At 40.3% G+C, this 12,364-nt stretch overlaps 1 protein-coding gene across 3 annotated transcripts in view; it reads right to left on the bottom strand.

The window, feature by feature from the left end:
• Window positions 1-12,147, bottom strand: part of LOC101742950 (uncharacterized) — a 35,884-nt gene extending 23,737 nt beyond the window's left edge. For 2 of the 3 annotated variants that reach the window (XM_038019162.2, XM_038019163.2), the window contains exons 1-9: window positions 11,807-12,146; window positions 7,487-10,792; window positions 7,134-7,297; window positions 6,338-6,424; window positions 5,407-5,454; window positions 4,442-4,553; window positions 3,597-3,707; window positions 2,527-2,720; window positions 1,151-1,231 (exon numbers count right to left, since the gene is read on the bottom strand). In XM_038019162.2, coding sequence (XP_037875090.1) covers window positions 1,151-1,231; window positions 2,527-2,720; window positions 3,597-3,707; window positions 4,442-4,553; window positions 5,407-5,454; window positions 6,338-6,424; window positions 7,134-7,297; window positions 7,487-10,792; window positions 11,807-11,849 — 4,146 coding nt within the window. In that variant the 5' untranslated portion in view covers window positions 11,850-12,146. Of the gene's footprint in view, window positions 1-1,150; window positions 1,232-2,526; window positions 2,721-3,596; window positions 3,708-4,441; window positions 4,554-5,406; window positions 5,455-6,337; window positions 6,425-7,133; window positions 7,298-7,486; window positions 10,793-11,806 lie in introns of all 3 variants that reach the window. The other variant, XM_038019161.2, reaches the window with a different exon arrangement.
• Between the last annotated feature and the right edge of the window lie 217 nt (window positions 12,148-12,364).

Genomic DNA, 12,364 nt, shown 5'->3' with positions numbered 1-12,364 from the left:
CATGGCGGATTGTGACGTCACCACCGACGCGGCACGTGCGTGCGAGTGAGATAGCAAACAGGCACGAATCATTCACGTCAGACGCAGGCGGAGCGGTGACAGGGGACCTTGTGAGGCCGCAAGGGTAGGAACCATCCCCTGCTTATTTCTGCCGTGATGCAGTTCATTTTGGTTCGAAGAATGGGACAGCTGTAGTACTTTAAAAACGGAGACTTAGAACTCATAACTGACGGTGGGTCGCCCAAAGCACGTCATTTCGGATCCTCCCGATCCACTAACGGTGCTTTAGGTATCTCAAGCATCGGTCCTCGTTCTCGTCGAACCCGTCGCTTGCGACGAAGAGCTCGACGAGTAAATTAACCCACAGACACAGCCCACTGAGTTTCTCGCCGGATTTTCTCAGTGGGTCGCGTTTCCGATCCAGTGGTAGATTCTGCGAAGCACGACTCTTGCTAGGACCAGTGTTAGCAACATAGTCAGGTTTGAGCCCAGCGAGCTCACCTACTAGTTTGGTGAATCTAGGATAACCCCTCGAGGTTACTAGAACAGGCAGGGAAAAAGAAGACGGTGGGTGGCGGTATTTACGTTGTTGACGTCTACGGGCTCTGATAACCACTTATCACCAGGTGAGACCACCAATTATCGAGAGCTTTTCCGGTAGTACCAGTCGTTTCGATATGTGTTTCCGCTATTTGGCAATAGATGGCGGTCTTGATGATTTATTTTATTTTTAAGTTCGAGCACTCTTAACGAAAACCCCTAGGGGTAGAATAGGGAAAAATCTGGGTTACCACAATGCTTTTGTGAGATTTAAATTTGTTGAATTGAAAAGAACTTTTATTTAGTTTTTATGAATATTAAATAATTTAATTTAGTCTCCGTTGTCTCTAGTTTTGTAACCAATTAAAGATATTGATAAGTTAATCACCTAAAGGTAGCTAAAGTTACCTAAAGTACCTTAAAACTAAATAGTGCCAGCCCTATTGAAAAACTATTGTCCCCATACGTGACCCGATTCACCCCAAAAGCCAAGGTGGACCAGGTCAAGCTAGTTTTTTAAGTTTTTGTGTGTGTACTTATATTTTTCAAAAGCCGCTGAAAATTTTTGTTGGAATTTGAAAGCGTCCCAACTCCCCGTAATCTACTATACCTTAGTTTCGGGTATGACGAGAGATGACTCTGCACAACCAGAAGTCGTCTTTATAGTAACTTCACTGGTGTTCAACCGAGCCTGTAACAAAACAAAACAAAACTATTACTACGCGCTGGGGTTCGAGATAAATAAATGTTCCACCAAAGTACAACTAAAAACTGTATTCAACACTTAGAACACTTCACAAACACTTTAAGACTCTCAATTCCCTTGTTCCGGTTCGCTTCAGGTGATCCGTTCGCTGTTTCGCTTCGAGTAGTTCCGATTACTGACTGACTGACTGACTACAGTCGAAACGAAATCCCTAGAATCTTCGAGAATATTCCACAAAAGTCGAGCATTGTGTTTCCGCTATCTGACAATAGATGGCGTTATACTTCTCGAGCTTTCTAGGTGCTGCCAGATACTTCGATATTCGTTCGAATATACGTTATATATAATATAGATGGCGTTATTCGTACGGGCGTAGCACTATATATATAAACCCAAATTATTTCTACCAGCGGTTTTTTTAGTGTTATCAATGAAAATATAATTTTGTTTTCCAATATTTAATACGTATATAATGAAATCAAAACTTTGAGACGTAAGTGGCTAAGGTCGAATTTTGATTGAACATTACAGAGACATCGGTGTTGCAAGCAAATTGAATCGGGGATTGAATTCGGGGATTCGATTTTAACACAGCTTGAAATGTGACACTTAAAATTTTCAATTCTATAGAACAAGTTTTTTATTCTTGTTTGAGGCATGAGGCCGTGGTCTCAATTAGGTAGCACAGCGGTTGTCTCAAACTTCAAAGTGGAACGCATGATTGCTCGTTGTACATCTCATTTCTAGCAAAACAACGGTATTTCTTAACGGAAGCGAACATACTACCACTGCTTTTGTTGCTGCTGCTGCTGGTACTACTTTTTATTGCCCGTATGGGCAAACGTGCATACGGCCCACCTGATGGTGAGTGGTTACCGTTGCTCATGGACGTCAGCAATACCAGGAGCAGAGCCAAGCCGCTGCCTGCCGTTAACTAACCTACTACTACTACTACTACTGTTACTACTACTACTACTGCTATTACTACTACTACTGCTATTACTACTATTGCTACTAGTACTACTACTGTTGGTACTACTAGTACTACTATTACTACTGTTACTACTACTGCTAGTACTACTACTACTACAACTGTTACTACTACTGCTAGTACTACTACTAGTACTACTGTTACTACTACTGCTAGTACTACTATTGCTATAGTGCTACTACTACGGTTGGTATTACTAGTTCTACCACTACTACTGTTACTACTACAGCTAGTACTACTACATCTCTCAAGCTGCCCAGTGCGCAGTCCGCGTTACTCATTCGCTTACCGGTTTATGTGGGGGCGGTTTCGGAACACGGCTTATAACAATCTCCCCCTCTTTCGCGACCAGCTCCGAAGTACTTTCCCCGGAGCACATAACCTCGATGCCCTTGGGGATGTTCACCGAAGTGACCCCCTCCTCGTCCGGTGCCACGTCCGATCGCTGATCCGGATCCTCGTTCGATTCTGGTGGCCGAATATCTGCAAACAATACTCACTGGAACTCCATAGGAACTATGTACAGACATGACACAGAGTTACATCCCGCCTATAATATTTATGTATTTATTGTTACGCGCCAGGGCTCGGAATAAATAAAATTTTCACCGAAATAGATATTAAAACTCAACTGAACACTTAGAAAAAATTTTTTTTTGGTCAGTGTGCAATCGTCGACTTTCCGCCCTCCACTGGGGATGGCGGGCGGAGTATGTCGGAGTCGAACCGACAAAAACCTCCTGTCGCTCAACAACCCACGTCCGAGTTTCGCATGAGACAAAACACATGAAAAGGCAAAGGGGGGAAAGTGAAGTGTTTAGTGCGAAGCACATATCTCCCATCCCCTCCTCCTCGGGACGCCGGACCGGCAGTCGTCGGTGCCACGACCACCAGCCCTCTCAGTCGGCAGTTTTTTTTTTCTAACTATGCTGATGTTAAGTGGTTCCCGGCGCCCATAGACATCTACGACGTAAATGCGCCACCCACCTTGAGATATAAGTTCTAAGGACTCAGTATAGTTACAACGGCTGCCCCGCCTGTCAAACTGAAACGCATACTACTTCACGGCAGAAATAGGCGGGGTGGTGGTACCTACCCGTGCGGACTAACGCCCTGCCTATTTCTGCCGTGAAGCAGTAATGCGTTTCAGTTTGACAGGCGGGGCAGCCGTTGTTACTATACTGAGATCTTAGAACTTATATCTCAAGGTTGGTGGCGCATTTACGTTGTGGATGTCTATGGCCTCCAGTAACCACTTAACACCAGGTGGGCTGTGAGCTCGTCCACTCATCTAAGCAATAAAAGAAAAAAAAGTCCTGCCACCAGTAAAAACTTAAAAACTTAAATACTAAAACTTACCATCTTCAGACGAACTCTCTTCGACCTCAACGATATTGACTACGTGTCTAGCTTTAGATATCCCCAGCTTCTTTTTCTTGCCCATGGACAGCTTACTCGGCGAAGATTTGTCTGTGTGTAACAATCTGATCTATATATGTAGATATCGGACTTAGGACCGGTATTGACCTGGGTGGCAAAGCCGGAGCTTGCTGCTGACCACGGACTGACGATGATACACTCCATTCTGACTTCGACACCGGCAACGTGCTGATGAGATAGTGATGTATGTAATATGCCTATTTCTGCCATAAAGCAGCAATGCGTTTCGATTTGAAGGGTGGGGCAGCCGTTGTACTGTAAAAACTGAGACCTTAGAACTCATGTCTCGAGATTGGTGGTGGCATTTACGTTGTAGATGTCTAAGGACTCCGGTGATCACTTAACCGATCGATGGGGAGTGGTTACCGTCGCCCATGGACTTCAGCAATGCCAGGGGCAGAGCCAAGCTGTTGCCTACCGCTTAATACTCTCCACAAGTGAAGAGAGTTGCCACGGTGAAGGAATAACATCGTGTAATAAAAATGAAACCCGCGAAATTATAATTTGCGTAATTACTGGTGGTAGGACCTCTTGTGAGTCCGCGCGGGTTAGGTACCACCGCCCTGCCTATTTCTGCCGTGATGCGTTTCGGTTTGAAGGGTAGGACAGCCGTTGTAACTATACTGAGATCTTAGAAATTATATCTCAAGGTGGGTGGCGCATTTACGTTGTAGATGTCCATGGGCTCCAGTAACCACTTAACAACAGGTGGGCTGTGAGCTCGTACACCCATCTATGCAATAAAAAATAAAAAAAAGACTCACCTCGTGCGACCGAAGCCTCGTCCACACCGCTCTCGATCTCCTTCGAAGCTCCATCGAGCTCATTGTCCGACGTATCCGATAGCTTTACTGTCTCGATATAACCTGAACCGTCCTGTAGAAAGATCCCTAATCCGTTTATACATTACATCTTGACTGATATATACATTGCCAGTCCGCGTCTACAGAATCGATGAGTGTTTTAGCAACAAATTAATGACGCCCAAAAACAAGAAGGTAGCAACTACCGCCAAATCTTTCATGTTGACAGTACGACATAACGGAATAAAAAAAAGGAGTGTAGGCACATAGATACATAGATAGATAGATGGTCTATCTTGGATGACTACAATCATTGTTCAGGCATCATTAATTTCGTTGTTATTAGCGTTTCAAATCTGACGGTGTTTCGTCACGTCAGCTGGTTTTTTTTTCTATGTCCGACACAAGCAGACGTGCTTACGGTCCTCCGCTTGATGTCGAGTGGACCGGAGCACAGAGATCACAACCTGAACGTCGTAATCCAGGTTGAGACGCGAGACGAAAGCCCCAATAGTAGTACGAATGGCCTTTTCTAGGCAGGGATCCCAACAAGATGCCCCCCCCCCTCTTGGAGGTTGTGCGTGGTATGTGGAGCTTGAGGGTATGCAAGCCAGGAGCAGGCAACGGTCCAAGAATGTTTTTAAGGCCCTACCCACTAAACGAATCCCCTTGCATTCGCACCTAATAATAATAACACGGTTGGCATACCCTTCAGACCGATTTTAATAACTTTAACTTTTGTGCTTACCAAATATCATTTACTGACCCTTTAAATTTAATGATTCCGATTGGTAATCAAACCGACACCAAGTAGTACAGTAGCCCGCATCACTAGCCACCTGACTAACGAGGCAACCGCACAAAAGCTTTATTGCAAGCTTACAATGGTAAGAACATACTTGGTAATTAAGAATGTATGTACTTACATTAACTTCTTTGTTTTCATTGATCGACTGGACCGCCGCGACAGTCTCCTAGAACATGACGATTACTGTGAACGTGCCTATGGACATCAGCCAACGCGACTTCCACAAACAGGCCGCTTAAAATGAAGTCTTTTCAAATGCAGCTAGATTCACTAAGACAGTACATGGGTTAATCGCAGAGTTTGTATTGCAAATTCATGTATTTCATTCGACAGTATACTTGAGCGTGATGTTATGATGGAGCCCGTGGTCATAAACTTCACGCGACGCTCTAAATCATTATCAGTGCTCCATCCACCACGAGCAGACTTCATTTTTATCGTCTGCGTTCATCCACAATACAGTTATTGCTGCCGTAATTCCTTACACGATGTTTGATCGCCATGACACCAAGATAGTCGTGTAATGCTGGACATAAGCCTCACCCAATTCCCCCCACTGAACCCGGTCTTTGGCTCCCCCCGACCTCTTATCGGCCACCCTGGGGAAGTCATCGCACCACCTAGCCGGGGGGGCGTCCCAAATTACATTTGCAGGGTCTCCACTCAAGAACCGGTTTACTCCAACGAGGTTCTACGATATCCAGCCCATCGCTTCAACTATGCGTGGGCTGGATACGCCATGATGTGTTTGGCTGTATTAGTTCAAGCAGACAAAACAATTTTACTGCAAAAATTTCGCAATCCGACCTGTAGTTTAGATAATATGCAATGTTGCAGAATGCAATATGACGTGCAATTTAGTAACAATTGGTTGGGTTCTTCAATAAAATACTGATGACAATATTAGGCATTTAGTACACACCTTGCTTAGCTGGCGGTAGGCGAACGAGTGCCCTCGCAGGAGCGTCGTCCGACATCGCGCATACATACACGTCATATTGTAATATGCAACATTGCTTAATATCTACACTACAGAAGATTAAACATACCTCGATATTTTTTTGGCTGATGCCCTCTGCCTCTTGCGTGCACTTTTCATCGCTGACATTCTCATCGGAGTCAGCTTGTATTTCGATCTAACATTAGAAATATAAAGGATAAGCCGCACCATCATCGGTGATCCCAGAGACAGAACAATTTTTTAGGAACGTGATTATTATTCCTTATTGTAATAAATAATTAACTTTTATGTTCCGGCGAACATATGACTGGTCTTTAATTGAAATGCAAATTATGCGTTCTTAAAGAGCTCTTGGCGGTGACGAATCAACTTTGCGAAGCACTGCTCTTGTTGAGGCCATTGTTAGCAAACTATCACAGATTGATCCCGTGAGCTCACCTCTCCGGGTAACTGAAATAGACTCTTAGGCTAACAGCGAATAGTTAGAGGAAAAAATATGCACACACCAACACACACACTACAGATTACACAATACAGATATATCCCGTCCGTTGCGACATCAAACATTGTCTACGCACTATTCACCTCATAGTTACAAACGATCCAAATCTGACGGTGTGTTTGTCACATAGTTGTTTGTTTAGTTATCGGATGACGTCATTCACCTAGACACCTGAGGTTGAAGTTTCAATTGTGTTTTCTAAAGCCTGCCTCTTCCTTCAAACCGGGGTACGAGGAAAAGCGGCAGATGTGGTACTTGCTCGTTTCGACTTACAATACCTTCTCCCACCACTAATTACGCAAATTTATTATATGACTCTTTTTTTTTCTAAAGCTATTCCTTCATAAACTGTTCTCACGTCACCATAAATAAAGACAGTTACCTCTTCAGACTCTACTGTGTTAAGGTTCGTCGCGATAACGCCGTCCTTCTCACTCTCATCTTTAGTCGTATCGCCGCTCTCGGTCTGTTCCCTTCCGCAGTCGGGGTCCGAATTTTGATGGTTTGAGTCTTCAGAATTATACGCTGTCATTTGATTACTGCTCTCTGGTGAAATAAGTGTTTAATGAAAAAACAAAAGCGCTTGTGGACTTGTGGCCCGAGGGCATCAATCTCGTAATTTGAGTGTTAATAGTGTTTTTTAATACATCTGAGACTTCTGCCGTATATATTTTAGATAAAACCAAATCATTATAATTTTGCGCCAGTAATTTAAAAAAATTGCTATTTTCTTACCATCATTATCAAAATCGTCCTCATCCTCCCCGTCGTCTTCATCATCCGGCTCTTCTTCATCTTCGTCCATCCTCGATGACTCTGCCAATAACCCCAGACTGTCCGTCGCCTCTGACAACACTGATTCAACCATGACCTTGGAAGTTGATGGTTTAGGTTCAAGAGCACTTTGTTCGTCCTGCTTCATTGGTGTACAAGGAGCCAATTCTTTCAGTTCTGGACTACCCGCCGGTTCCATTGCTGCTCTTGAAGTCGACGGTTTAGGCTCTACTGTTTCTGATATAAGAACATCTTTCACAGCGCCCAAAGATGTTTTATTTATATCTAAATCACGAGTAGATATCGTGTCTACATTTGGATTCATTTCCGACACATTTCCTACAGGGTTTAAGTTCTTTGATATAGTCAATATGGGTTCAGCATTATTTATTTCTAGAGGCATATCAACATCCATATGATCATCAGTATTTTTAGAATTTTCACTATCGCTATTTTTAAAATCAGCTTTAAAATCGGAAGTGACATTTTCATTAGAGACATCATTATCAGGCCGATTTTCAGCTTTTTCTGTATTTCGTGTAAGACCAGAAGTCTTAGTGTACATAGGATTATCTGAATTCTCAGTCGTATCTATAGTAAGTGTTTCTGCTAAAGGAACTTTATTATCTGTATCCCTATATTCAAGTCTATCATTAATTTCTTGAGTGATATTTATTGTATTATTGAGATTCCCATCATCAGATGCCGCTTGACTGCTGTCTTCGGCATCATCGATGTCTATCAACTCTTGGGTCGGTATCTCCAGCATGGCATTTGGACGGTTCAAACCATGTTCCAAATTTGCCCTGATTGGCAGAGTTGTAGATACATCTGCGAGGGAAGTCAAATGAGCACCCAGACTAGTGAGTTTATCATTAGAAGCGTTGACATTCTCTTCGGAATCCTCATTGACAACTTCAGCAGTTGTAATCACTTCGCTTTGGTCTTCACTAACGATTGGTACTATTTTATCATCTTTATCCGAAATCTCACTAGACACCACAAGATCCAAGTCAGCTTTTTGGCTAAAATTTTCACCCATAGCACTACTAACTCCAGTTGGCTCTAATACATTTTCATTTGAAGTATTATTTGAATCTGCAATAATTTCGATTTCATCTTGAGTCATGTTTTTAGGGCTCTGTGCTTCATTTGGAATGCTCACAGTAAAGTTAGCTCTCTCAACGTTACTATCATATTGATCACCCTTTGGATTTTCACTTGAAATTAGTGTATTTTCATCAGTTTTCGCTTCAGATTGAAATACTTGATGTGTGTGTTGTGCTGTATCTGAAACCACACCTTCGGCGATATTCGCTTCGATAATTTTCATTTGATTATCTTCAGGAATTTGTAGTGAATTTACAACACTTTTATTGCTTATATTTTCATTTTTAACTAGATTCTCCTGTGCTGACATTCCCATAGAAACTTCAGTTTCACATAACTCCATTTCAATATCATTAGGAAAACCAGTGACCGTAATTTTATTAGTTTCATCCGTTAAAGTGAGTTCTTTATTTTCAGCGTATATTACAATACTACTTTGTTCAATGGATTTGTCATGATCAGTACCTGTAGAGCTTATACCAACTACATTGTTAACAGCTTTAATATCAGTAGATTCGTTTGATAAAGCTTCGTCTACGTGATTAATGCCACAAGCTTTATATCTAGATTCTTTCAATTTACTTTGTTCCGCAGTTGCAGGTAGATCATTATCTTCGACAATTTCGATTTGACTGTTGTCTGAGGTCTCTCTAGATTTATCGTTTGAAGCATCAAATGGAATATTAGTGTAGTTAGTATTATTTTTAACTTGACTTTTACCTAAGCTTGAGCTTAAGATCTCGTCATATGTGGTTATAATTTCACTACTATCTGAAACTGATTCACTTTGTGGTACATTGATTTCGTCATTAGTTCCTTCAGCAATGGTAATTTTACTATTTGCAAGGATATCACTTTCGTCTGTTACATCACTCAGGACCATATTCGCTGTATTTGATATTTCACTTGAAACTGAATCAATGATAAAATTATCAATGTCACCAATAACATCAGTCTTTTGAATAGCCTCTGCTTTTTCATTATTAGTTATCATCCTTAGAGAATTTGCCGTCTCTGTGGTTTGAGTTTGAGATATAACTTCAAGTTTGGTTTCAATTTGACTCCTGTCTTCTGCCATTGATACTTTATTTAGCTCATAAATGTTTTCAGTAGTTCTGACTTTATCAAGATCATCTTCAACTTGTACCATTTTAGTTGAATTAGCCAAATCACTAACATTACCTGTTATATCCATATCAGAATTATCAGATTGCCTTTCACCTAGGTTGACGACTATCTTTGTAGTTTTTTCTTGAGTTTCAGGAATATTTGCCAAATCTGATTCTTCTGTTGATGTCCAAGGTCCATCAGTACTCTCTTTCTCAATCCCAATTATCAGACTATCTGCTTGACTATTAGCGGATATTTTTATATTTTCATTGTTCGTTACAATTTTGGACATGATTTCTGTATGTTGTTGATTTGATTTGTTGACTGAAATATTATCGGGGTTATCGCGACTATCGCCTACTGGTTCACTTACAGCTGCTACGGTTTCATCAATTTTCCTCACAATTTGTGATCCACTTATGTCAGTAACACAGTCCAACAATTCAGTTGTAGTTTCTGAATTCGAATTGTCTACATCTGATGCCATTTCATTATATTCAATAACACTACTATTTCTTTGATCTTTAAGAGCTTGAACATTTTTCAGATTCTCAGAGTCGTTCTCCTCTTTTGTGGGATTAGTATTCCCAGTGGACAAATTAGAAGTGACATCACCTGATTCTCGACTACTGTATGATTCAAATACTTTCTGTTCAGCTGTACTTCCTGTGCCAGTTTCTACAAGAGGTGAGTGAACTCCAGCTTTTGACTTTATCAAACTAACTTCTTGGTCTGTTGATTTGTTGATATCATCATCCTTAATTTCAGAAAACTCTAAGTTATATTCCTCATCAATATCCTCAATATTCATCAGTTCTACACTAGATATCTCATCATTCTCATCCCATCTCAGCAAGAGTTCTTCTTCTTGAAGATCAATATCAGTTGTGGCTTCACATTGCCATTTAGAATTTATATGGTTTTCATTTTCATTAACCGGTTTATTGTCAATTGATTGTGATTTTATTTTTTCTTGGGTGTCTTCTTGATCTGCAGTACTTGGCTCATTTCCCTTCTCCGGAATTGAGCTTACATCAGGTTTATCATCTGTAAGGAAATACATTTCTGATTTATTAGATTGTTCATTTGGTGTAATTACAGTAGCTAGTAGTTTGACATCACAATGTCCATCTGTTAAGGTAAATTGGCAAAATTGGAGAGGTTGATTAAATTACGTTGAGAACTATGTAACAGGCCAAATTTTAACTCTTGGCCAGCACACCCAATTAAGAATTGTAGTACAAGTATCATGCATCCTTAAAATAAGCCCAGTTTAATTGTTTTGCTAATGTAACATTATTCACAAAACACAACTATGTGTGTATCTTAAATTAAACAAAATTAACAATATTATTTTTCATGTACAATTACAGTTAGGCATTCTTTTAGAAGTCACATGTGAGTAGCGTGATTTTTTTTCTTTTCTTTTTTTTTCAAATATTATGGCCTATTTTGTTAGTAATATTAATGTCAATGACTGATCTTCTATGTTAGTTTAGTACATAGAATGCCATTCTACATAATAATATACAAATACACCATTCTTTGGAAGATGGCACTATAATGTGTATATTCCAATGATACTTCATTGTAATTAGATGGTGACATCAGTGGGACAGCTAAAAATTGACTTGTGAATAATTGTCTATCATCGTAACATTACAAGCTCAAGAATTTTCAGATACAACTGTCATAATACAAAAATAAAAGTCTGATGATGCTGATACACAGTAGCCTTTCAGGAAAGGGTGGTTTTTGTATCCCAATTACTATTCCAATTGAAACAATAAGTGAGCTGCTAGGTGGTGTGGTCACCATCACCTAGCAGCATTCAGACCTAGGTTTACAGAACTCATCCTTCCAGGCTGTCAGTAACTTGAAGACCTGTCGGAATTAAAACAGGATGACGCTAGCAAATCAATCACAATGATAAGTAACGAAGGCGTAATGTGGTATATATTTTGAACGACTATTTACAGCCACATCAACATTACAAGAAATCTGCCGCTTCTCAGCCGCGATAATTATGAATTACATTTCAACATATAATTGATAGTATACCTTTCGTTGAAGTGTTCCCAACGTTTTCGTCACCCGTCTCCATCTTTCAGTTAGTTGTTGAGAGAATTTAGGTCCCACAACAACAATATTGAACATTCAATTGGTTGGAAATAAGCGAAACATAGTTTACGGATCGCGAATAATGGTATATATGCGAATACTGGTTTGAAGTAACATGTAAGGGCCTACTCGTTATTTATAGTTGTGTGTTTATTTCAACCATAAGTTTTCAGTGGCGCTTAGGATGATTATAAGAACATTCAATCATCGAAAACATCTATTAAATGCAAAACAAGTCTTTATTTTGATTGACGGCACACGCTGTTCGAGTGAGTAGTTATAATTTTCCAACTGCAAAGGCAAAGGTATCGTACGATACAGCCTAATCTTTTGTATATTTTTTTTTTGAAAAATAATTTAATGCAAAATCAAATAAAGTAGAACGTAAGAAAACGTCAAAAAGTAAAAATGTCAAAAAGTGCACAAAGCAGATTTTAGTTTGACAACGGCTATATGTATTTCTATATTGTAATTGTATAATAAAGCTAATATCCATTC

Source organism: Bombyx mori, chromosome 23 (assembly GCF_030269925.1).
Source record: "Bombyx mori chromosome 23, ASM3026992v2".
In the NCBI taxonomy this organism is placed as follows: Eukaryota; Metazoa; Arthropoda; class Insecta; order Lepidoptera; family Bombycidae; genus Bombyx; species Bombyx mori.
Note: the sequence above shows the minus strand (reverse complement) of the source record. Positions and strands in the feature narration are given on the sequence as shown.